Raw genomic sequence first — 26,956 nt, 5'->3', positions numbered from 1 at the left:
GTCAGCAGGAGGAACCAGTGAGTGATTTGGGGGACCCAGGAGATCAAAATGCATGAAAGTGTTGGTTTGCCAGCAGAGTTTGCAGGGACGTTTCTACTGAAAAGAGTGGTGTTCAGCAGCATGGACACCAAGAAAGATGGGTGTACACGCTCTTCTTTTACAGGTAACACTATTTTTTTTTGCTTTTTTTTTGTAACATGGCAGCTTTAAAAACGTTCACTTCCAGTGGTCCAGATTAAGGCAAAAAAGTTTACAAGAGGAAGTAATTCAATGCACCTGTTTCTCTCTCTAGGAGCAGGTGTTCTACAATGATCAGTACATGGGCACACTAAATATATCTCAGACAAGTGACAAAGTGAATACAGTACTCTACAGTCTTTCCTGTACTATAAGAAAATAGTGTTCATAATCAAGTAAGCAATTTGCTAAAGAGTAACTTTATGTTCCACAGAAGTACCAGAAAAATATTTTGGTAAATGTATGCAGCTTGAAAAGCTGTGTCTAATAGTGTGGAGCTATTTAACTATCTCAGAGCCTGGATTGCCTTCAACCATAAGCGGCCAAGACATGGGAATGTAGACTGCACTTATCATATAAATATAACCAATAAATAAAAACCAACACAATTCATTGGTAATTAAAATGGCCGCGGCACTTTTATTGGCATAAAAAATATAAATAAATAATTAATGAATAAATAATTGAATAAATAAATAAATACTCAAATGTCTTTATTAATCAAAATACGAATAAATATTGAATAATTCAAAATCCAAATAAATATGTAAATAAAATTATCGCTTAGTCATAAAAAACTCAAGCGAATCAATAAATAAATAAATAAGTAAATAAATAAATAAATCAGAAGTCCCCCCTCATAATGAGAGTGACGAGCCACATAAAAGTGCAACGACGGGTGGGGGGGGGGGGAGCTCGCTGCGCCGTACTCGACCAACTGTGCCCGGAGCCCTCACGCAGCCGTTTATAAAGGCCTATTTGACCACGTGACCGAAACTTCTATAAGGTCACGTGTCAGCCTATGACGCGAAGTCACGTTTCTCCCGCCCGAGAGCCCCGTGCGCGCCGCACGCGGCTTAAAGACCCATTCAAATTCTTTTTTTTTGAAAACTTTATTAAATCAACATTTCGGCAGCCACAATCCCATGTAGCGGGTGTGTACTGCGCCCCGCTTGCCATTACCTGCCTTGCAGCCCTACATATACACATCCCTTGTATACGCACAGCTGTGGAGCGGGGAATGCCCAAGCCATAGACGATTTGCCCAGTACAGAGGACATCTTCCTCGCTAGTTCGCTCAGGTGGGTTTTGACTAGGATCCAAACATGCCTGAACTAATGCCAAATTGTATCAGAATTTTTTTTTTTTTTTAAATCTTAAAATTATAACAAAAGTAAAAACATTTTTTAGTTTTGGGAAGAGTGTAGATGGATAAGAAAAACCTATTAGGTTTTTATTGCTGTTGGTGTCGCAATTAGGGAGATTCACCCTCTCTATTTGTCCGGTTTACCATTATCATTGAAAGTAAAAGAAAATCCCACATTTTGAGTTGTCCTTTAGAAAAGTAATGGAGGGAAAACCTTCATATGGTGACACTAGTTCTGGTGACCTCGGGGGCCCCCAAAGGGATTCCCTTAATTTGCAGGGATTTCCTTTCACTTCCTTTTTTGGCTATGAGAAGGTAAATCTCCCCAATGGGACACAGATAAGGTTTTGCCTATAGTTCTACTTTAAGCTCAAAAGATGTTTGGTCATGTACACTAGGTAAGAAACTAACTTTTGTAAACCTAGACCTCTTGTCTGAGCAAGCCATATTGAACTAAAACACAATTGTGTTGGGACTAGCAGTAAAACAATATCATTTTTATAATTGCAGATGTCAGGAGACCTGATGCTAGAACTGTCTGACTACCTACAAAGCGTATCTCTAGCCAAAATGTTTGTTTTAGTTTTGGATAGAGTAGGGAATAGCTACGACCCTTGTCGTGTATTTTTGCTGTCTGCGTCCTGACGGAGATTTTTATTTACTTCCTGTCCTAGGACATAGCAGAAAGTAAAAGGAGAACTCTTCAAGGCAAGGGGATATCTCCTATTAGACAGTTGTCACTGGAACAGAACTCATTATTGGAAGGTTTAACCTCACACTTTCACTTTTTATGATGGTCAGCAGGAGCAATAGAGGGGATGATTTTTCCCCAGCATCGACACATACTTAATGCCATACTGACCTGACAGAGGTGTGAACCCTTCTACACTCTATCCAAAACTTTTGATTTTACAGTGAACTTTAAATTTCTGTTTTTACGAAACAATCACTATCCAACAATACAATGAGATACCTGCTGCCGCATAGTAGAGATCACGCGCTCATATCCTTTTAAAACGATCACAGTCCCCAACCCTGTCCGATTGCACAATGACATCCAGCATCAATAATGTGGTCTATACAAAACAAATCCAATATCTAAAAGATTTCAGACACTGGATTCAGCTTTTAAAAATACTTTAGTAATCAATATCCTATACATCATTTGTACTGTATGTATTTATATTTTTTATGATGGCTTTAAATATGTTTTTTAAAAAAAAGTACTTATTTCCTGTGATCATCAGCTTAATTTCCCTGATTCACACTACCTTTTTGAATGGAGAACATTTGACCTGGAGAGAAAATAGCCTAGCAGCCTTCCATTTTCCAGACATTTGCACAGAACCAATGTACAAGTTGTTTTGAAGGGAAAATAGCTCTGCAAATTTTTCATAAATACACCCCATAGATTTGTCCAGTCTGCAGAAAATCATAAAATGAATGAGTTTAATTTGCCTGCATTCTTAAATTTCCTGCGTTCCCACATTTTAGACACAGCTACAAAAAATAAATAAAATTAATTGGCAATACTCTTGATTTGATCCCTGCACTCACAATCATTTTTCAAACAACTATAGTTAAACATCTTGGCTGACTAGGTCGCTTAATTGTTAAAGAGGAACTAAATTCTTTAATCTTTTACAGCCAAGGAAGCTGCCATCTTAGACTCGGTTTAAGCTGCAGTTACCATGGTGCTGTACATGGGACTAGTAGGGATGAGCTTCAAGTTCGAGTCGAACATAAGTTCGACTCGAACATTGGCTGTTCGCTTGTTCGTCAAATGACGAACAAATGGGCTTCTTCGCAGGAAGATCAAGTTCCTGCATTATCATGGACTCTCTGACTTCTGAATTCCAATAAATAAATCACTGGCTGGCAGGGGGATTTGAACTCACAGCTCTTATCATTACAAGCCTGGTATTCTACCACCTATGCCACCAAGCCTACTTAAGCTAAACATACTCTCCCTAACTTTTATGTCATCCACTGTGTGTAGGGTGAGATAGTAGTTAGTTAGTTAGGCAGGGAAAGTGTATTCAACCTAGCCGTACTTGATGGTGGCGAAGCTGGTAGAATACCAGACCTGCAATGGCGATGCTTGTGAGATCGAATTCCAAGCAGGGAGGGAGAGATTTTTGCTTTTTAGTTTGTTGAGATCAAAGTTATTTATTTATATATATATATATAGAACAGGGGGGTGTTCGGCTCATCACTAGTGATTAGTTATGACAGCAGCCATTTGATTACTTGAGAATTTGGTTGAGAACACAAGCAACTGTGACAATTATTTAGGGCATGCCTTGACTGCAACTGCTTTAGGAAACAGTTAAATCAATGGGTTTAATCCCACTTTAACTAGAGTGGAACCGGGGTCTCACTATGACCTGATGAGAGTGGAAGATGCTCATAAATTATAAGTCTAAAGCAACAGTCCTCATTAAATTAGGAAAAACTCACAAACATTTATACAGAAATCATATCACCTTGATATTACTTTTCTATACTGCATCAAAACCCTTCATGGCAAAATGTCAATGTAAAAGACATAGTAAAGTATATTTAAAAAGACCAGATGCAGGAACAAATGCAAATATCTCTGTTTTCTCAGAATACATAAAGTAAAAGGTTAATATCTGAGGAGGCAAACTCTGCAAAGTTTCTAGATGGTTGTAACTTGGCTTCGTGTAAAATAACAGCACTTAATGTAAAACTCATGATTATATACTGTAGATTGTAAAATAGGCAGAACATTTGTCTTTGATGTTAAAATAACGTAGGACATACAGACTGGTTTCTGCCTCTTAGATAACCTACAGGACATACGGACTGGTTTCTGCCTCTTAGATAACCTACAGGACATACAGACTGGTTTCTGCCTCTTAGATAACCTACAGGACATACAGACTGGTTTCTGCCTCTTAGATAACCTCCCTGCTTTGTGTCCTTTGAGGATAGATGAAAGATCATCAGAGAAGGCTGGAGGATACGACTGTCCTGGGATCACCATATGGTTTGGGGTACAGTATCCTCCTGAAGAGACCAGAAGCATTAGAACCTTTTTCTGAATATGTTTATGATTGGAACACATTCAGCAGAATAATATAAAGTAAAATACAAACCAAGAAACTGAAAAGAAAACAATGTTACTGGATATAATATATGTTCTATTTAAAGATTTCAAATGAACCTGCTATGCAATATTAAAAATAATCTGCGGTTACTCCTTGGAGGCTAAGAAAAGTAATATCTACTTCCCATTATACAGACATTTCAAGGAAAACATTCCCTGAATCTCTATGAATAAAATGTCATGACAAAAGCAATTACACTAAATGGATCGGGACAGTTCACAAACACACTGGAGCCTGCGGTGAAGGCATTGACCAGCTTTCATTAGCTCACTGAATATGCTAACTAGGCTATTTACATCAGAAAATTATAAAGAATTATATAATAACATCTGCTTACAAGACAGCTGCTTCAAGGGCATGTAAAAAAATAGAAGGAATTTTACAACTGACACTGAAAATAACACATTCACAGTTGTGGAAAAACGTTTTGAATGCTCTGGATTTCTGTATGGCTCCTAAAGTGCGATCTCGCTGTCATCTAAATTATTTTAATAAAAACACATTTAACAAACAATGCATACAACACTTTACGCTGTCAGAGCTTTGCTGAGAACATTGTTTAAGATAATTGGCAGGAAATGTATGTGCACTCGGTAATGTAATAACTACAGAAAATTCCTTACTAGTGGTAATACCCTCTGAAGTTATTTTGGATCATTCTTGTATACAAAATTGTGCCACTCCTCCATCTTTACTGTATTTTGTTTGTTTTAATCAATGTCCTTTTGATGATTATCAACAACATTTCATTTAGATTGAGGTCGGAACTCAGGACTCGATTGCAAAATATGCCATTTCTTCTGTACAAGGCTAGCTGTTGTTGGTTTTGTCCTCAGTTTTGGATTATTACTATTTGTCTTGACCAATTTTATTTTGAATAGAATTATCTATAGCTATTACATGTAATTAGCTTATTCTTCACTAACTGCAATAAAACCAAGTCATCTCAAGAAAACTTCCTCTTTTACAGATTATCAGGTCCCATAGGGCTTCAATAATTTTGAGGATTTTTTTTGCACGTTGGATTTTACACTTCTACCTGCCCAAGCTATATCGAGCATTTTGTGTATTAATAAAAATATGGCAGTGATTAAAGGCCATTGAGCTGTTCATGGACAAACATAGCTACACACAAGCCCATGTAGGTGGGCATAGAAAATGACAGAAGCAGAATGGACATATGCATTGTCCATGATGTGGGACAGAACAGAGGCTGTGAATGTATTTTACGAGCTTTTGCAGAGTATATGGTATCATATTTATCAAATAGCCCTCTGTTTATCGTAATTGGTTTAGAATGTAGTCAATGTTTACAAAAAGGAAAAATATAGAATAAATGGATTTAATATTTAATATTTTTGCTCCCTGACTCCCATTAATATATTTTTGGCATTGCAAAGTTTAAAATATAACACCTATATTTTTTAAATGTTTGTATTGGTATTAAGTATTTATTCTTTATTAAGAAAATACAACTTTTCTTATAATACACACATTTTTGGAGGACAATATTATATTCATATACACTCACCGGACACTTTATTAGGTACACCTTGCTAGTACCAGGTTGGACCCCCTTTTGCCTTCAGAACTGCCTTAATTCTTCATGGCATGGATTCAACAAGGTGTTGGAAACATTCCTTTAGAGATTTTGGTCTATATTGACATGATAGCATCACGCAGTTGCTGCAGATTTGTCGGCTGCACATCCATGATGCAAATCTCCCATTCCACCACATCTCAAAGGTGCTCTATTGGATTGCGATCTGGTGACTGTGGAGGCCATTGGAGTTCAGTGAACTCATTGTCATGTTCAAGAATCCAGCGGTGAGATGATTTGAGCTTTGTGACATGGTGCATTATCCTGCTGAAAGTATTCATCAGAAGATGGGTACACTGTAGTCATAAAGGGATGGACATGATCAGCAACAATACTCAGGTAGGCCATGGCATTTAAACGATGCTCAATTGGTACTAAGGGGCCCAAAGTGTGCCAAGAAAATATCCCCCACACCATTAGACCACCACCACCAGCTTGAACTGTTGATACAAGGCAGGATGGTTCCATGCTCTCATGTTGTTTATGTCAAATTCTGAGCCCCACCAAATGTCGTAGCTGAAATCGAGACTCATCAGACCAGGCAACGTTTTTCCTATCTTCTATTGTCCAATTTTGGTGGCCATGTGCGAATTGTAGCCTCAGTTTCCTGTTCTTAGCTGACAGGAGTGGCACCCAGTGTGGCCTTCTGCTGCCGTAGCCCATCTGCTTCAAGTTTCAATGTGTTGTGCATTCAGTGATGGTATTCTACATACTTTGTTTGTAACGAGTGGTTATTTGAGTTACTGTTGCCTTTTTATTATTTCGAACCAGTCTGTCCATTCTCCTCTGACATCAACAAGGCATTTTCATCCACACAACTGCCGCTCACTGGATATTTTCTCTTTTCCGAACTATTCTCTGTAAACCCTAGAGATGGTTGTGCGTAAAAATCACAGTAGATTAGCAGTTTTTGAAATACTCAGACCAGCCCGTCTGGCACCAACAACAATGCCACGTTCAAAGTCACTTAAATCCCCTTATTTCCTCATTCTGATGCTTGTTGTTTGAACTTCAGCAAGTCGTCTTCACCATGTCTAGATGCCTAAATGGATTGAGTTACTGCCAAGTGATTGGCTGATTAGCAATGTGTGTTAACAAGCAATTGAACAGGTGTACCCAATAAAGTGACCGGTGAGCGTATATGTTGTATGCATTTACAAGTATCCATACACCAGGGTGTTCATTTTCCTTAAGTATCCTGTATTGGTTTAAGATCACGCATTGCTGGGCATGATGTAACCGGATTACATACTGTATGACAAGCAAGCTATTTTTATTTAGTACGTGTACACACGAAGAAGATGCAAAGAGTACCTTTTGCAGTATAAACAGGGATTAAAAGTCAATCAAGGTTATCTTTGGCTTTTCAAGATGTCAGTATCATAATGGTTCCTATACTTTTTTCATCAGTGATATTTATTTAAACCAATCTAACCAATTCAAATGCAAGGCTTTTGCTTACGTGTGAACTTCTTTGACAAAATTCCCATGCTTTGAACCTAAAAAATGTTCAAGTTCCACATTTAACCCTAGATACCAAGGACCTTCTTTATAAAGTTCTACTGCATTTACTTCTATTTGGAAACCAAGGACTTATTTATTTTTATTTAAAACCTAAATGATTTTCCTTCTTACTTTGTAAAAATCATTAAGTCAAACTAGAAAATTTTCAGCGCCACAATGCAAAAAAACTCGGCACAATGTTGCAAGAGAACCAACTCCATTACGCTTACAAAAGGGATTCCATTGTCATATTATACTATGCACAGGCAGTGTAGTCTCACATATGACATGTCGTTTATTATGCACCAGAATGGAATGATACACAAAGGGTCGGTAACAAAACGAGGCAAAAAGAAATGAATACAGGGATTCTATTTAAAAGGTATTTTATAGAGTCCTTGGATTTCATTTAAAATTGAAGCAGGAGCGGATTGTGCCTGTAAAAAACATTAGTTGGAAAACTCCTGGCATGCAGGAATATGCTTGTTTCCTCTGCAATCAGGAGAGAAATGTAATGTAATCTCCAGGATTCTAACCTAGACTCCTGCTTTAAGGCAGAGCTGTCCGACTGTTATTGGAGAATAAAAAATCTAAGTGCTCACAGCTTGGAGGCAGTAATCTCTTTGTAGTCTGACAGATACCAGAGTCCAGTGCAATGACATCATACATAAAAGTTAAAGTACAAGTACTTTTCTTAGCATTTCAGCCATATTTCAGGGCTAATGCATCCCTTTCCCGAAAATATGTAGATGCTACATATGTATATATAAATTCAAAATGTAAAAAAGAAAAAAAAAAATTACAAAAATATATAATAATTTTATTAAAATACCTGTAAATAACAGATACTGCGAGCTTGTCTGTCGGCTTTCCATACGGTTAGATGGTTAGAGTTACCTGCTTGTTCAGTCTAGGGTTTCAGAAATAAGTAGAACTTCTTACCTTATTCCTAGTTACGGCAGGGTCTCCTCTCTAATGCCCCATACACACGTGCAGATTATCTGCAGACTTTTGTCTGCAGACTTACCTTTTCTATGTAGTGCAAGGGCCTGCCGGATTGCATACTAATTGAAAGTGTTTAGGTTTGACCTCATATTATATGGTTTTGGTAAGTCTGCAGACAAAAGTCTGCAGATAATCTGCACGTGTGTATGGGGCATAAGTCACACTTTTGCCGCTGCCACATACAATGTTGGATTAATAGCCCTGCATTGTATGCGATGATGGCAAGGGACCAACCCCCCCCAGCCCCAGTGCACTGGAGTAGAGTGTTGCAGTTAGCCAGAGCTGGGGTAAGGTGAGTATAGCAGACTCTTCAGCTTCACCTAGACCCAAGTGATCCCAATGCATGGGTAGAATTTTTAAATTCCTGAAGTAAGGCTTTAATACTTACAAAGAAATATCTAGAATAAACATGTAATGAATAGTATTTGCTGGTACTTACGTTTTTATTACATATGGTGTGTACACAAGAAAACACTCAACACTCAAAGGTGTTGATTTACTAAAACTGGAGAGTGCAAAATCTGGTGCAGTTGTGCATGGTAGGCAATAAGCTTCTATCTTCAGCTTGCTCAATTAAACTTTGACAAAAAAATTGGAAGGCGATTGGTTTCTGTGCAGAGCTGCACCAGATTTTGCAATCTCCAGTTTTGGTAAATCCACCCCATAGTGTCTTCAGCTACTGATAGACTAGTAAACTACATTTTATACTAAATTTGAAAGGAAAACATCTATTTTCCAGTGTAGTTTTTTAAGCTGTTGTCAAACCAGAGTAATGAGAAAGGGGGAACCTTTGCTTGAATGCCTGAAGGTTAAGTACATTATAAAATGTGTATATACATATTTAAACAATTGAAAACTGCCAATGAAGTTGCAAATGATGATGATAACTAAGATAATCAGTCTTGGCATATTACTGCCAGAAATAGAATGTGGCTGGGGACTCTTAAACAAGATAAAAAAGCTGCCAACAAATAGATACAAATGGCAATGAGTAGAATGAGATGGAAATGAGTAGAATCTATTCAAACTGTGTAGTTGAGAATATATTGAAGATATGGTTCATAACCGTATTACTGTATATAGTTGTCAGTCATGCGCAAAGGATGATGTGTTCTGACTAGAAAGGATGCTGGTTCTCATTTAGTCGGGTAGAATGACGTAAATGATTGTAGAATACAAGTGCTGGGGGGTGTGGCCTGCAACGGCATGTGAAAGGACGCTTGTTACAGAACTCCCGCGATACATCCTCTTCTGATCTTTCCCTCGCCATCCTACCCGCTCCATACCGAACACAACTGCTGGCTACCGTCCCCTGAATCCACCCGGACTTGTCCTCTTCTCACCCGGAGCTGAGGATGACCCGAAGGGGAGAAAAGGATGTGGGGATCATGGCGGCCCTGGAGATCCAAGATGGCCCCGGTCTCCCTCAGCCACAGCGTGCTCCACGAGGCACAGGCAAGCCAAAAGACACTGGGGGTAAGTCCCACAAACCAGGCAAACCCCCAGGGAAAGAGCAACACAGGGACATGCTTTATACTATACCCAGAAATTGTTGGGTGCAGGCAGCTCCACACTTCGTGATGCACAAGCCTCCCTGTTTGATTCGGAGGCTGCTGACCAAGAGGGGCCTGGTGCACTGGATGATACTGTTCCTTTGGAGACCTCCCCAATTCCAACCCCAGATATTTTCAACATGCCACCTCCATGGTGGAGGTTCCCCATCCGGTGAGGACTGTGCGGAAGCTGGGAACAGCGTGGCAAGGGCCGACATACAAGCAGAGGAGACACGCTCCCTACATTTAAGCTCTGGTCCTTCCTAAGTTTGATATGAGACATGGAGTGACTACCCTCACTACTATGTCACTATACATTGCCTTTCTGAGCTTCCCAAAACGCACAGTCCTCCTCGTTAAAGAATTCTCTATGGAGATTAAGATATGTGCCTGATTACTATATGTACAGACAAAGAAATGATATGCTCCAGATGAAGCTTTTTTGTCTAAGAAAGCGAAACATGTCGAGCAAAGGTCATATATTACATGGTGAATGTTAACTTATATTTTCAGTCGACCCTGCTGACCGGCACCATACTGCTTGGGTGTCCGTCGGCGGTTCTTCTGATAACAAGTAATACGTTTCCAAGGATTATATGACTACTAATGATCTTGTACTTTGAACTGTATGTAAACCGACTTTTATAAGTTCTATGCACTGAGATATTGTACAACATAGACCATTGTTATGTGGTCTCATTGTGTCCTTAATACACAATCATTTGCCTGTATTTTTCAATGATTTTAAAATATTTAGTTTTGTATTGAATAAAAGAAATCTTTTTAACAAAACTTTTGTGCCCGAAATCTCTGTTTCCCAATCCTTCCAAATGCTTCTTCAAAACAAGACAGATGCGTATGGGACCGTTAGAGCTAACCGACGTGAGATGCCACCAACATTTGCCAATAAAAAGCTCAAGGCAGGAGAAATAGTTGCCTGGCAGAAAGGCAAAATGATGGCACTGAGATGGCGTGACAAAAAAGATGTGTGCCTAATAAGTACCATTCACAACACCTCTACACCTCTACACACAAAAGGTGGAAAAGACGTAATGAAACCACAACTGGTGATGGATTACAATAACACCATGGGAGGTGTGGACAGAGCTGACCAGGCCATGACTTTTTATCCGGCAATGCGGAAACAACTAAAAAAAATTACAAAAAAATCTTCAGGCATCTTCTTGAACAATGTTTGTGGAACGCATTTATTCTACTAAAAAAAAAAAAAAAAAAAGTGACAGGCCTGTGGTTATGTGGACTTTGTAAAGTTGCCGAACTGATATTTCTCAGGCACCAGACACCAACAGCTGTAAATAGATCTGGACACTGTGCTGCTGGTTTTGTGAACCCCGAACGCCTGACTGGTCATCACTTTATTGACCACATTCCACCAAAAGAAAAGAAGCCTGCACCCACAAGAATGTGTGTGGTTTGCTGTTCCAAACGTGACAACACTGGAAGGAAAATCCGTAAAGAAACGCAGTACTATTGTCCTGATTTTGAGGTTGGACTTTGTGCTGTACCCTGTTTTAAAATTTTCCATACCCGGGATGTTTACTGAAGCAATATGACTACTAATATTGCATCCTTGTTTGGCCAAAAAAAAATGTCAGGGTTTTTGATTACGTTATTTACTATAATTTATTGAATAAAAAGTATTATTATTATTTGTTATTATTTATAGTTATTTATTATATTATAATTTATGATTTTGGGTTTCAAACTTTATCATACCCGAGATGTTATAAAGAAGAAAGAACAGTTAAAAAAAAATCATATGTAAATAGTTGGTTTGGGCTGCTCATCCTTAAGAATTACATGCAAAATAATGGTACCGCTTTCAGCACCTAAAATCTGAAATAATCATACCGCCAGGGAGGTTAAAGAGCAATTTTGGGGTCTTAAAGAAACAGTGTCGCTTCTCCGCTAGGACATCCAAAGAATCAGAGAGAGAACCATGGCAGTGGAGGACTGGGTCAGTGATTTGGAGGATCAGCTACCCCCCCTTGCCAGGGATGCCAGAATGGCTGACCAACAAGTTACACAAGCCAAAAGCAGAGTTGACGACTTTGAGAATCGCCTCCGGCATAATAATAATAATGTCCGGATCATTGGCTTGCCTGAGAGAGTAGATGGTCGTGACCCCACTGAATTCATTGAACACTGGCTGCAGGAAATATTTGGCAAAGAGGACTTCATCCCCCTCTTTGCAGTGGAGCAGGCACACCGCACACCACCACGTCCTCTCCCCCCAGCATACCCACCACGTTTCATGCTTGCTCACCTGTTAAATTATAAGGATCACAAGATTACCCTGCGCCTCGTTCAGGAGAAGGGCACGGTCCAACACAATGGGACCAGGGTCCTCACAGTGTGTTACATACCTGTCAAACCTGTAAAATGGCTAATGCAACAGCTACTCCACTAGTCTCCTGGAACGTCCGAGGAGTAAGTGGCCCACTAAAACATACTATGTTCGCCTACTGCATCCGGAAGTTCCACCCAGCCATTATAGGTCTCCAGGAAACCCATCTGACAAGAGACACGGTCAACTGTTTGCACTACCCATGAGTTGGTAAGGTGTACCACTCCACTTACTTGCTTATTCTCATGGGGTGAGTGTATTGATACACAAAGCCTTGGCGTACCAGGAACTGGGCTCATTGGTGGACTCATTGGGCCACTTCATATTTTTAGACTGTAAACTTTATACTTTAACACTATTTCTGGCTTATGTTTATATTCCTCCTCCATTCTCCAGGGAAATCCTGCAATTGCTGCTGTTGTATCTGGCTAACAAACCTGACATACCAGTCCTGATCATGGGAGATTTCAATTGTTGCCTCAATCCTCAGTTGGATAGTCACCCTCTAATTCCAGCTGCCTCTCGGGGGGAGGGGCACTACCATGGTCGTCTCTCGGTGGGCTGGCTTGACATCTGGAGTTTTCTGAACCCTAACACCAGGCAGTTTTCATGCTTTTCCATGACGCACGGATCGCTCTCACGCATAGACCTCTGCTTGGGCACGAACCACATACCCAATTATACCTGTAGGGTGGAGTACCTCCCCCGTGGGGTATTGGATTACTTCCCTTTAACGATATGGCTGAACACCAGGCCTCCATCCACTATGTGCAGGGCCCTGTGGAAGCTAAATGCTTTCTGGCTTAAGCAGTTACCCTCTCATAATCGCATAACCCAGTAAATTGACCACTTTTTCAGTACACACACGCAGCATGAAGATGCCCTGTTGAGGTGTGAAACCTTCAAGGCATGCCTTAGCTGTACATTCATCATTGAAATCCAACTGCCTCTCGGGGGGAGGGGCACTACCATTGGTCATCTCTCGGTGGGCTGGCTTGACATCTGGCGTCTTCTCAACCCTAACACCCGGCAGTTTTCATGCTTTTCCATGACGCACAGATCGCTCTCACACATAGACCTCTGCTTGGGCATGAACCACATACCCAATTATATCTGTAGGGTGGAATACTTCCCCCGTGGGGTATTGGATTACTTCCCTTTAACGATATGGCTGAACACCAGCCTCCATCCACTATGTGCAGGGCCCTGTGGAAGCTAAATGCTTTCTGGCTTAAGCAGTTACCCTCTCATAATCGCATAACCCAGCAAATTGACCACTTTTTCAGTACACACACACAGCCTGAAGATGCCCTGTTGAGGTGGGAAACCTTCAAGGCATGCCTTAGCTGTACATTCATCATTGAAATTAATGCTGTTAAACGCAATTCCTCCATTCTCCTTGAACAGGTGGAAGGCCAGGTACTACGGTTGGAATCATCTTATGTGTTTGACCCATCCAATTCGCAAGGGAGGCATGGATGTCAGCCCAGGATCCTTTGGATCGCCTGACATCCTCTGCCGCGGAACGTAAGAGTGGAAGAAAAGAGGTCGCCTACTGGCAAAAATTGCTAGGTCACAACAATCCTTTACCAGCTATTGGAGCCATTCACTTCTCCACTGGGCGGTGGTCAGCGACCCAGATCAAATCATTACTGAACTATCATCCTTTTATTCAGACCTACAGTGGGTACGGAAAGTATTCAGACCCCCTTAAATTTTTCACTCTTTGTTATATTGCAGCCATTTGCTAAAATCATTTAAGTTCATTCTTCTTCCTCATGAATGTACACATAGCACCCCATACTGACAGAAAAACACAGAATTGTTGACATTGTTGCAGATTTATTAAAAAAGAAAAACTAAAATATCACATGGTCCTAAGTATTCAGACCCTTTGCTGTGACACTAATATATTTAACTCAGGTGCTTTCCATTTCTTCTGATCATCCTTGAGATGGTTCTACACCTTCATTTGAGTCCAGCTGTGTTTGATTATACTGATTGGACTTGATTAGGAAAGCCACACACCTGTCTATATAAGACCTTCCAGATCACAATGCATGTCAGAGCAAATGAGAATCATGAGGTCAAAGGAACTGCCTGAAGAGCTCAGAGACAGAATTGTGGCAAGGCACAGATCTGGCCAAGGTTACAAAAAGATTTCTGCTGCACTTAAGGTTCCTAAGAGCACAGTGGCCTCCATAATCCTCAAATGGAAGACGTTTGGGACGACCAGAACCCTTCCTAGAGCTGGCCGTCCGGCCAAACTGAGCTATCGGGGGAGAAGAGCCTTGGTGAGAGAGGTAAAGAAGAACCCAAAGATCACTGTGGCTGAGCTCCAGAGATGCAGTCAGGAGATGGGAGAAAGTTGTAGAAAGTCAACCATCACTGCAGCCCTCCACCAGTCGGGGCTTTATGGCAGAGTGGCCCGACGGAAGCCTCTCCTCAGTGTAAGACACATGAAAGCCCGCATGGAGTTTGCTAAAAAACACCTGAAGGACTCCAAGATGGTGAGAAATAAGATTCTCTGGTCTGATAAGACCAAAATAGAACTTTTTGGCCTTAATTCTAAGCGGTATGTGTGGAGAAAACCAGGCACTGCTCATCACCTGTCCAATACAGTCCCAACAGTGAAGCATGGTGGTGGCAGCATCATGCTGTGGGGGTGTTTTTCAGCTGCAGGGACAGGACGACTGGTTGCAATTGAGGGAAAGATGAATGCGGCCAAGTACAGGGATATCCTGGACAAAAACCTTCTCCAGAGTGCTCTGGACCTCAGACTGGGCCGAAGGTTTACCTTCCAACAAGACAATGACCCTAAGCACACAGCTAAAATAACGAAGGAGTGGCTTCACAACAACTCCGTGACTGTTCTTGAATGGCCCAGCCAGAGCCCTGACTTAAACCCAATTGAGCATCTCTGGAGAGACCTAAAAATGGCTGTCCACCAACGTTTACCATCCAACCTGTCAGAACTGGAGAGGATCTGCAAGGAGGAATGGCAGAGGATCCCCAAATCCAGGTGTGAAAGACTTGTTGCATCTTTCCCAAAAAGACCCCTGGCTGTATTAGATCAAAAGGGGGCTTCTACTAAATACTGAGCAAAGGGTCTGAATACTTAGGACCATGTGATATTTCAGTTTTTCTTTTTTAATAAATCTTCAACAATGTCAACAATTCTGTGTTTTTCTGTCAGTATGGGGTGCTATGTGTACATTCATGAGGAAGAAGAATGAACTTAAATGATTTTAGCAAATGGCTGCAATATAACAAAGAGTGAAAAATTTAAGGGGGTCTGAATACTTTCCGTACCCACTGTATATGGTTCTCGAGATGATTATTCTTCTGAGCCTTTGACAAGTTACCTTAATGACTTGACCATGCTCACTTTATCCCCTGCAGCCCGTCTAGCATTAGACCCCTCGCTCACTCTTGATGAGCTACAAGGGGCGGCCTGTTCCTTACCCACATGTAAAGCCCCTGGGGATGATGGTATTCCCATGGAGGTATACACCACCTATGGGGAGATGATCCTGCCTAGGTTGCTAGAGGTTTGTATTGCCTCTGCCAAGGTAGGCTCGTTACCTGTTTCAATGTCTAGGGCAAATGTTGTACTGCTGCTTAAACCAGGAAAGGGCCCATTAGACCCTAGCTCCTATAGAACAATCTCTTTGTTGCAATGTGATGTGAAGCTCTTAGCTAAAGTCTTGGCACTGAGGGTAAACAAATGTATTCGGTCCATTATACACTATGATTAAGCAGGGTTCATACCTCAAAAGTCCATGGCCACTAATATTAGGTGGTTTCTGAACATGCAGACGCAGGCAGATAAAATGGACGGAGGGTACTCCTTTCCCTGGATGCAAATAAAGCATTCAACAGTATTAGTTGCCCATACCTCTGGCAGGTACAGTCTAAGTTTGGTTTCGGTGCTAGGTTTTTTCCTGGGTACGCCTTTTATACAGCTCACCGCATGCAATGATTAGGGTGTCCGATAGATTGTTACCTGCTTTTGCACTGGGCAGGGGAACCAGACCGGGTAGTCCCCTGTCACCCCTGCTCTTTGCCATAGCCATTGAGCCTCTGGCTAACTTAGTGCGTAATAGCCCACATATTACTGGGTTTCAGTATGGCGAATTACACGAGAATATCATGCCGATGATGTGCACCCCTTGATGGCCCAGTTCAAAGATAAAATAAATATCTGGAATAGACTCAAAATGTCCCTGGCCAGAAAAACAAATCAAATTAAGATGATATTTATGCCCCAACTTTTATATGTCTTTCATAATTACCCTGTGGTAGTTTCCTTGAAAACATTTAGGGTGGGATAATCTCTTTACTTTTTAACTCCCCTTTCTAACTCCTCGTTAGTTACTTTGGGGTGTCTGTCCACCCAGAATTAAGTTGGAACAGCTGCAATTTCCTATGAACAGTGGAGGTCTTGCCCTCCCAAACCCTTGGATTTACTACATAGCTGCCTAACTCCAACACCCTATAGATTCCATGTCTCCCATCCCCGAAGGTTCTTCTGCTTGCCTCTTGCTTATTGGCACTGGTGCGGACTCCATTCTGGAGGGACTGGACTATCAAGCACTCCAAAAACCCAAAAGGCAAAAACCTACCTATGCACTAATCCAGAAAATTTGGAATAAATCAAAGCAACTGAAACGAGTGACAGGTTATACTGCATACAGTCCGCTTTGGGGAAATAATACTTATGCTGAACTTGCCATAATCCAGAAGGGGCACAGATGGCATGCCTCGGGGGGGGGGGGGGTAACTCTCCTCTCCCAGGTCTTCCAAAAGTGGAGGTAATGTCTTTTCTAGATCTCCAATGCAAATTTACCCTACCGACTTACATGTCTTATTACCTACAGCTATACCATGCAGTTAAGGCTCAGGGAGATGCAATGGATTGGTCACTTTTACCCACTCCCATTTTTCACCTACTCCAGTCTGCGACCGAAATGAAGGGTTTCATATCCCTGTGTTATCACATATAGGAGTACCTGAGGGCTTATCCAAACAGGGCATGTGGGAACTTTGACAGGAGACCAGTAGGAGGAGGCTTTTCAGTCGACTAACATGGGCTCTCGTAATGTCTCACAGAAGGTGTTACAACTTTATATCTTACTCAACTATCTTATATCAACTTTATATCGTACATTACACCCCAGTGAAACTCTACAGGATGGGTAGAATCCCCAGCCCACTGTGTGGTAGATGCAGACAAACATCTGGGGATCTTATTCATCTCCTCTGGGGATGCCCTAAGTTATATCACTACTGGAGCGAGGTTCTCTCTATGCTCAGAGGCTTCCAGTTGAATGTTCCCTTGAATCCTATTCACTGTTTACGTGGATTCCTGGAAGAAGTTATACCAGAGGAAAGGACAAGAGTGGCTTTCTCCAGGGCCTCATTTCAGGCCAGGAAGGTTATTCTTTTAGGCTGGAAGTCTATAACTCCCACATCGGTTAAAATGTGGGTGACCCATATGGGGAACATGCTCCTCTTGGAGATTATATCTCAACATGTACAGTGGGGATCAAAAGTTTGGGCACCCCAGGTAACAATTTGTATTAATGTGCATAAAGAAGCCAAGGAAAGATGGAAAAATCTCCAAAAGGCATCAAATTACAGATTAGACATTCTTATAATATGTCAACAAAAGTTAGATTTTATGTCTATCATTGACACTTTCAAAATTACAGAAAACAAAAAAATGGTGTAAATCTGCACCCTGCAGAATTTATAGCATGCATTGCCCCCTTTGCAAGGCTGAGACCAGCCAGTGTCATGGATTGTTCTCAATCATCGTCTGGGAAGACCAGGTGATGTCAATCTCAAAGGTTTTAAATGCCCAGATTCATCTGACCTTGCCCCAACAATCAGCACCATGGGATCTTCTAAGCAGTTGTCTAGAAAACGGAAACTGAAAATAGTTGACGCTCACAAAGCTGGAGAAGGCTATAAGAAGATAGCAAAGCGTTTTCAGATGTCAATATCCTCTGTTCGGAATGTAATTAAGAAATGGCAGTCATCAGGAACAGTGGAAGTTAAAGCAAGATCTGAAAGACCAAGAAAAATGTCAGACCGAACAGCTCGCAGGATTGTGAGAAAAACAATTCAAAACCCACGTTTGACTGCACGATCCCTCCAGAAAGATCTGGCAGACACTGGAGTTGTGGTACACTATTCCACTATAAAGAGATACTTGTACAAATATGGTTTTCATGGAAGAGTCATCAGAAGAAAACCTCTTCTACGTCCTCACCACAAAAATCAGCGTTTGAACTTTGCAAATGAACATATAGACAAGCCTGATGCATTTTGGAAATAAGGTCTGTGGACCGTTGAGGTTAAAATTTAACTTTTTGGCCGGAATGAGCAAATGTACTTTTGGAGAAGAAGGGGCACAGAATTGAATGAAAAGAACCTTTGTCCAACTGTTAAGCATGGGGGTGGATCAATCATGCTTTGGGGTTGTATTGCAGCCAGTGGCACAGGGAACATCTCCCGAGTAGAAGGAAAAATGGATTCAATAAAATTTCAGCAAATTTTGGATAGTAACTTGATGCCATCTGTGAAAAGGCTGAAGTTAAAGAGAGGATGGCTTCTACAAATGGATAATGATCCTAAACACACCTCAAAATCCACGGGGGATTACATCAAGAGGCGTAAACTGAAGGTTTTGCCATGGCCTTCACAATCTCCTGACCTCAACATAATTGAAAATCTATGGATAGACCTTAAAAAAGCAGTGCATGACAGACAGCCCAGAAATCTCAAAGAACTGGAAGACTTTTGTAAGGAAGAATGGGCAAAGATACCTCAAACAAGAATTGAAAGGCTCTTGGCTGGCTACAAAAAGCGTTTACAAGCTGTGATACTTGCCAAAGGGGACAGTACAAGATATTAACTCTGCAGGCTGCCCAAACTTTTGCAGATGCAATTTTTTTGTTTTCTGTTATTTTGAAAGTGTAAATGATGGAAATAAAATCTAACTTTTGTTGACATATTATAAGAATGTTTAATCTGTAATTTGATGCCTTTTGGACATTTTTCAATTTTTCCTTGGCTTTATGCACATTAATACAAATTTTTACCTGGGGTGCCCAAAACTTTAGATCCCCACTGTATATATATATATATATATATATATATATATATACACACACACACACACACACACACACAGTACTTTTTTAATATTTGCATAGTCCACAATGAAGGGACAAATTCTGAAGCAAATTTGTTGAAGAAAAGTTAAAGATGTATCAAAGATTTTCACCTGTATACTTTATATTATTTTGTCTAACCCCTCAAAGGTCCTGCTGCCTCTAGGAAGTGTGCTCTCAGATGTTTTTTCTATAGGTATCCTATATTAGGAGAGGTTCATCTGAGGACACATTCGGTCTTTGAGCAAGTTCTATGCATATGACATTACTGACAGCTTCAGGATACCTAGAGGATTATCACATATTCAAGAACTTTCTTCTCTGGAAATTACTCTGACACTACTCTGATTATTTTGGTTCCCCAGCTGACGTTATTCTCCCTTATCACATTGCAACACATTCTGCCCTATTTCTAAACCAAAGTGAGATGGGCATACAACTTATATTAAAGACCACCAAAAAATTAAAAGCCAGTAGCATGTGCAATCAAGAGAATTCCAGCAGGTCCATAAACATAACTGATCATATTTTGGAACTGTTTGTGCTTTGGCCTTAAGAGGAAGACTGGGGAGGTGAACTGCAGACATCTCCAGATAACAAAGACCGAACAGTAATGATAGTGTTTTCTGAGCTGTCTTATTGCTTTTTTTTGCCCTGGCAATTCTCTGCATGTGGTGTGCGCTAGTGTCCCAGAGACATTTGACTTTCTCCTGATCTATATGTTTACATCCTATGCTATCCAATGTACATGGGCACTTCCAACCAATCCTCACCTACCACTGGTTTTGCATGTGATCATTCTGTCTATGAAGGATAAAAGCCTGTGACAACAACAGCTGGCTCTTTACCCAAGTTTTTAAAATCTGGAGGTTTGAAAACAGGTACTCACATAGGGCTACACTACAGACTCAAAAAATGCAGTCAAAGAAAGTACCGAAGGTGTCAGATACAACTATTACAGTGTTCCAATTTGTAATGCTAAACAAATACTAAAGTATTGTGATTTTAAATATTTCTGTCAATTATGGACTATGATGTGGTCTTAAAGCCTTAGTTTAGTCATTAGTACAAGGTAAAACACTTACATTCAATGAGAATGATCCCTTGTGCTGCTGGCTGCTCTCTTATATAATATCTGATGTCCTCCGCTTTCCCCTCACAGCTGTAATCTTTCACTGCTGCTGGGGTTGAGCGCTAGACCCATGACAGGCACTCATCAAGAGTGCCAACTATGTTCGCCCTTTTCGCCTCCTCCACCATTCATAGAATCTGTACTATAGCTTCCATCAATGAAAAACAATATATAAATGGAGGAGGACCTGTCATTCATCTGCCCATCCTCCAAATATAGATTGGAGGATCTAACAGCAGATCTAACCCTGTCTCACACCATTCACCTAAACATATTTAGAGATGATAACATACGTGGGTTTTGTATTTGGAAATAATACTAGTATATTTCAATGAAACTGGTCTACAGATACAACTCAAACAAGATGTGAACTCTGCTCCAAACATAGATGGTCTTGTAAAGTTATAAAGCAATGTTAATTGTGCAACTAATATGTAAAATAAATGTCACTAAATACCTTTTTTTGGAGTGGTTTTGTGAGGGTCACATGACCGCTCTCTTCTTTTTCTTATCAGTAGAGCAAAGGCTGTGAGAGGAGACAAGCTTTAGGGACCAATTTGTCACTTCCGCTAATGATGGACAAGCTTTTCAGCTGTGACAATGGCTGGACAAACAAGTACTTTGCTCTGCTGTATTGAAAGCAGTTCAGTGAGCATTATACCATAAAAAAAGAAGTGCTATTCCTATAGTAATAACTGGCAGGATCCCCAGAATTATTGATTACATAGCACTATAACAAAGTGAAAAATAAAATTGTGTGCAAGAAATAGTGAACTTTGAGTAAATATAGGATTTTTAGGAAAGACTACCAATCAAGCGGGAAGTAAAAGACTTACAGAACATATCCTGAACCCTTACCTGTTTGAAGCAGGCTTCTACCAGATTGGGAGGGAACATATTCCTTTAGGGAAAAAAAATACATTTGAGTTATAAAAAATGTTAAGATTGCTGCATACATCAAAAACATCATATATTTGAGTTATAAAAAAATACAAAATCTGCTCTTTCTACAGCATATTTAGTCTTCTATATAAACCTATAAATGCAGACAAAGAATACAAATGGAATTTTATTGTGACATATAGATTGCCCAAAAGACAAAGTTTATAGCAGATTGGTAGTATGAGACCTGCATATATATTTAATAATTGACTAGATTCTCTGAGTAAAAAATATGTACAGCAGAGGGATTCCCAGCCTTCAGTGTAAAAAAAAAAAGTCCGTCTAATTGAATCAGTCACTAAAACTAACCACAGCCATGTTCAAAGAGTTATATATTGCGCTACCAGGCCGCAGTACGCCTGGGCGCAAAGAAATATATGTACATGCCACATCCCAATGTATAGGAGTTTGGAAAATAAGAAAATGTGTTGGACTTTATTGGCACGGATAGTTTAAAATTGTAATTTTATTATTGAAAAAATATTATAAAATTGTGACAGAAAATCAGAAAAAGACAAAGAATACAATCTTAAAAAACAACAAGGCACACAGCCTCAAATGCATGTGCATACATAATCACACATAATATATTACATGTAAATGTTAAGCAGCAGTAACGGTAGAAATACATCACATATTCATGATAGGCTCAAGAGATGGTTACAGAAAGAATATTGGACCGTCCCTAAATTCCGCCTATACAATGGTCATACATAGACGTTGAATGTATCCAGGTTGCCCTACATGTTTCGATAATAAATATAAGCTTCCTCTGGAGCTAGTGGTACATAACGTATCTGAATACAAATCAGGTGATGAGTAGGTCCAGGGTAAGTAGAATGAACCTTATAAAGTGTAGCAAATAACGAGGGGGTTTCTTTGGAACTGGAGTGTACTGCCTATACACGCCCAACTGTGTTCAAAACTGTATAATGGTATCCTTGAGGAGGCCCAAGGCTTAACTCCACATAACCAAACACTGTAATGCCTATTACGAGCACAAGATATGGAGCTTTACAGAAGGGATCCAGGCATGGTAGTGCCTAGGATAGCACAATTGCTCCAAAACTGGTAGAGCCAGGGTTGCATAAGACACAGTCTCGCTCCAGTCCAAAGATAGAATACCCCCCCGGATGAGGAATGCCACCTGGATCCCTTCTGTAAAACTCCATATATTGTGCTCGTAATAGGCATTACAGTGTTTGGTTAGGTGGAGTTAAGCCTTGGGCCTCCTCAAGGATACCATTATACAGTTTTGAACACAGTTGGGCGTGTATAGGCAGTACACTCCAGTTCCAAAGAAACCCCCTCCTTATTTGCTACACTTAATAAGGTTCATTCTACTTACCCTGCACCTACTCATCACCTGATGTGTATTCAGATACGATATGTACCACTAGCTCCAGAGGAAGCTTATATTTATAAGCGAAACATGTAGGGCAACCTGGATACATTCAACGTCTATGTATGACCATTGTATAGGCGGAATTTAGGGACGGTCCAGTATTCTTTCTGTAACCATCTCTTGAGCCTCTCATGAATATGTTATGTATTTCTACCGTTACTGCTGCTTAACATTTACATGTAATATATTATGTGTGATTATGTATGCACATGCATTTGAGGCTGTGTGCCTTGTTGTTTTTTAAGATTGTATTCTTTGTCTTTTTCTGATTTTCTGTCACAATTTTATAATATTTTTTCAATAATAAAATTACAATTTTAAACTATCCGTGCCAATAAAGTCCAACACATTTTCTTATTTTCCAACCACAGCCAGGTGGTAACCAATAATATAAAGCCAGCATTTGTGTACCTTAAATTTCATAAAATGGCTGTTAGACAAGCCCAAACTCTTTCATCACTCACAGGCAAGCCTGTATCCTCTGTGATTCCCTGCAATCAGCCACCCAGATAGCAAGCATTTGAGCTGCAAATTGCTTTGCTAAGCTCTGGCTAGAATTGCCAGGCTTCACAAGTTTGGTGCACAATTGCAGAAAGTCCTTATTTTGTGACCCCAGATCAACTTTCTTTGCAAACATTCTGCATGCCTGCTGCAAGTTCTGGTTCAGATATGTTGTGCAATAGTCATCCCACCACAGGGGTCACGGTGAATTGCAGAGCTCTTGCTGTAAACTCACCACTGCAACTTTGCTCTTCCTAGAGACTTGCCAAGGGAACTTGGTACAAATTGCAAAAGTGTTAACTAGAACTTGTGCTTCAAGTGCTCTGCACGTGTACAACTTGCCAGTGAAAATGTGCAAGTTAACAAGATTTACAATTCAACACTGCCACACATTTGTGGCAAAATATCTTTGCTATTTGGGCAGGTGTCAAGGCCTTAGAGTCTGCTTTTTCTTCATTGCAATCCACCATCCAGACAACAGGCCACACACTGAAGACTTTCAATTCCATCCAGGGTCCAGCCAAGGTTTATTACAATGACAGCATATCTCTAACTGCGCTGTCATTGCAATAAACCTTGGCTGGAGTTGAGCCTCTTTAGTGTGTGGCCTTATATTATAGTGTGTTTTAGAGTTAAGGGTCAAGCATATACATTATATAGCATTGTACTCCCTCTCCAGTAACTGATAAGGATGTAAGAATCATCTCAAATTGAGAATTGTACTAAGTTACTCAACTTAAAGCAGAGTTCCACCCAAAAGTGGAACTTCCGTTTATCTGCTTCCTCCCCCCTCTGGTGCCACATTTGGCACCTTTCGGGGGGGGGGGGGACAGGCTCCTGTTTTTGACAGGTACTCTTCCCCACTTCTGAGAGACAGCACCGCTGCGCTGTCCCTCGGAAGTTCGGCCCCCCTCCTTCTTCCTCCACCGCCGGGCCAATTGGAAAGCGCAGTGTAGGGATCCAGCTGTGAAGCCGAAAGGCTTCATTGCTGGGCTCCCTTACCCTGAATGGCAGCGGCAGCACCCAAAAGCTGATAGGAAAATCGGCTTCGGGTGTCGGCATTGTGGTAATCCTGGACAGGTAAGTTCTAATATTTAAAAGTCAGCAGCTACAGTACTGGTAGCTGCTGACATTTTTTTTCCCTGGGGGCAATACTCCTCTTTAAGCATGTATGCAAGAATGTTGCTCTTAATGAAGAGAGAATAAATTGAAAAAAAAGGAAGAGAATAAATGCAGGCATCTTATGCTGACCTACAATAAAAGGTAAAGAAAAGGCTTGTGCAATCTAATGCGTTGTACCAAACATATGTATGTTGTAAGGTGTACTCTACTAATGGCTTCCACACCGTATGAACAGGATCCTGTGTGACTGTTATTGTTATTACATTCCCAGATCATCCACTACTAACAGGTCATGCTTATTATTTTATAGACATGAGTCTGTAGTGAACAGGTAATCTACTGTAATACTAACTTTGGTAAAGTTACCAAGGAGGGTTTTGGACCTGGTTTTGGACTCCAAGGGCTAGGAGTCCAAACCCAGGAAATAAAGGGGCAGTGACATTTGGACACAGTATAAATTTCATTATCTTACATGAATTTATACTATTACTATGCCACTGAAATATTGGAAGTGGTTCTAAAGGACAAATTAAAAATAACATAGTTGATGCAGTCTGTCCATAGCATTAACAAAGCAGTCTTTAGCCTACCTGTTAAAACTCCCCTGTAACTTTTTTTTTTTTTACCTGTTCATCCTGCTATTATTTTCAGCTTCCAGGAGAAAAAAAAAAGTACAACCCCCCCCCCCCCAAATAGCAATGCAACCACTAAATCTAAAGGTTGGTAAGTTGGCATAAATAAAATAATTTTTTGGGTTTTATATACCATTTATTGTAATATTTTTAGTTTATCACAAGGAGGCAGTTGAAGACATAACATAGACAAGGGCGCCAATTTACTAGAGTTCCTAATTGCCAGACCTAGTTTAAAGGTTACACTACAAAATACATAAAGTCTTAGGAAAAAGGTTTTCTAAGTCATAGTGAAATAAATCATACCACAAATATTGTGGGAGCACAGATGGCCTTTCTTTGCCTTTTATCAGTAATTTGTATCTTTTACAGTCAATGATGTTCTGCTAGGCATGGACTGGGTAATTAGTGATAGCTCATATAAAAATCCCATACTTTCTTTGTCTCCCATGTTGATCCAGATTAATGCACACTAGAAGCTCCAAATCTAAAAAATGTTGGTGTATGTGAGAATTTTTAAAAAAATAAGACAACTTGTGATCACACAATAAATATATGTTTTGCTGCATTTTTTTATATAGGAGAGTAAAGTGTGGGATAAACAAGTATATTCTGGTTATTTTGCTTAAAAAAAAAAAAGTGTAATAATGAGAAAAAAAAAAAAGCTGTTTTTGTACAATATTCCTACTCTGTTATTTAAAATTAATAACCTTTTATTTTCCTTGCCATGCAATCAATTACATTTCATTATTCTAGTTACACACTATCCAGAGTTTTTTTTACCTTATTAGATCCATGATGGCATCTGCAGCTTGCACCCTTTCAATTTTCCCATGAGATTCCATATTTTCCTTTGTGCCTTTGCCAGGATGAATGATGATCACCATGACAATTCCAATAAACACGGCAATGAATGTAGTTACAGTGTAATACACCACAGCCCGCATGCCCATCTTGCCTGAAGCTTTACTGTCCAGAGATGCCATCCCTAAAAATAAAAAAAAAAGTTAACTTTCAAGAAAATGCAAAGTAAAACAATTACTACATTTGCCAGGCACATAGCAAAACAAGTAAGCGAGCACGGTTTGCCTGAGCTTGAAGAGCAGCAGATTACATAGCGGCAATGGGAGTTCTGGTGGCCACAGGCTCACGTTCATAATAGTGAACAGTGCCTCACACATCACTGTTTTAGGCCCAATGGCACAAAAGAATGATATGCAATTGTTCACTGTTAAATAAGGAATACACATCTTACATTTTTAATGGTAGCAAAGACATTAAAAAGCTTTCTGCTTTAAATGGCCAGTCAACCCAAATATTTCATTTATAGGTAGGCTGAGTGACCTACCATTTCTTATAATGCGCACATGAGGGGTAAAATCTTGCTGCTAAAACTCACATGGATCATGTTGAACAAAAAGATTGTGTCCTACGAGATAAAAAATAAATTTTCGACAAAATATGGTCCCCTTGGTTTGCTTCCTTGCAGGTCCC

At 40.2% G+C, this 26,956-nt stretch overlaps 1 protein-coding gene across 1 annotated transcript in view; it reads right to left on the bottom strand.

Annotated features, from left to right (window-relative positions):
• LOC309565875 (excitatory amino acid transporter 1-like) overlaps positions 1-26,956 on the bottom strand; it is a 62,017-nt gene that overhangs the window by 27,418 nt on the left and 7,643 nt on the right. The window contains exons 3-4 of the mRNA XM_082270890.1: positions 26,246-26,450; positions 21,719-21,761 (exon numbers count right to left, since the gene is read on the bottom strand). Of these exons, the coding sequence (XP_082127016.1) occupies positions 21,719-21,761; positions 26,246-26,450 (248 nt within the window). The remainder of the gene's footprint in view (positions 1-21,718; positions 21,762-26,245; positions 26,451-26,956) is intronic.

Source organism: Pelophylax lessonae (genome assembly GCF_965119305.1).
Source record: "Pelophylax lessonae genome assembly, chromosome: 1".
NCBI lineage: Eukaryota > Metazoa > Chordata > Amphibia > Anura > Ranidae > Pelophylax > Pelophylax lessonae.
This window is presented reverse-complemented; position numbering and strand designations above follow the sequence as displayed.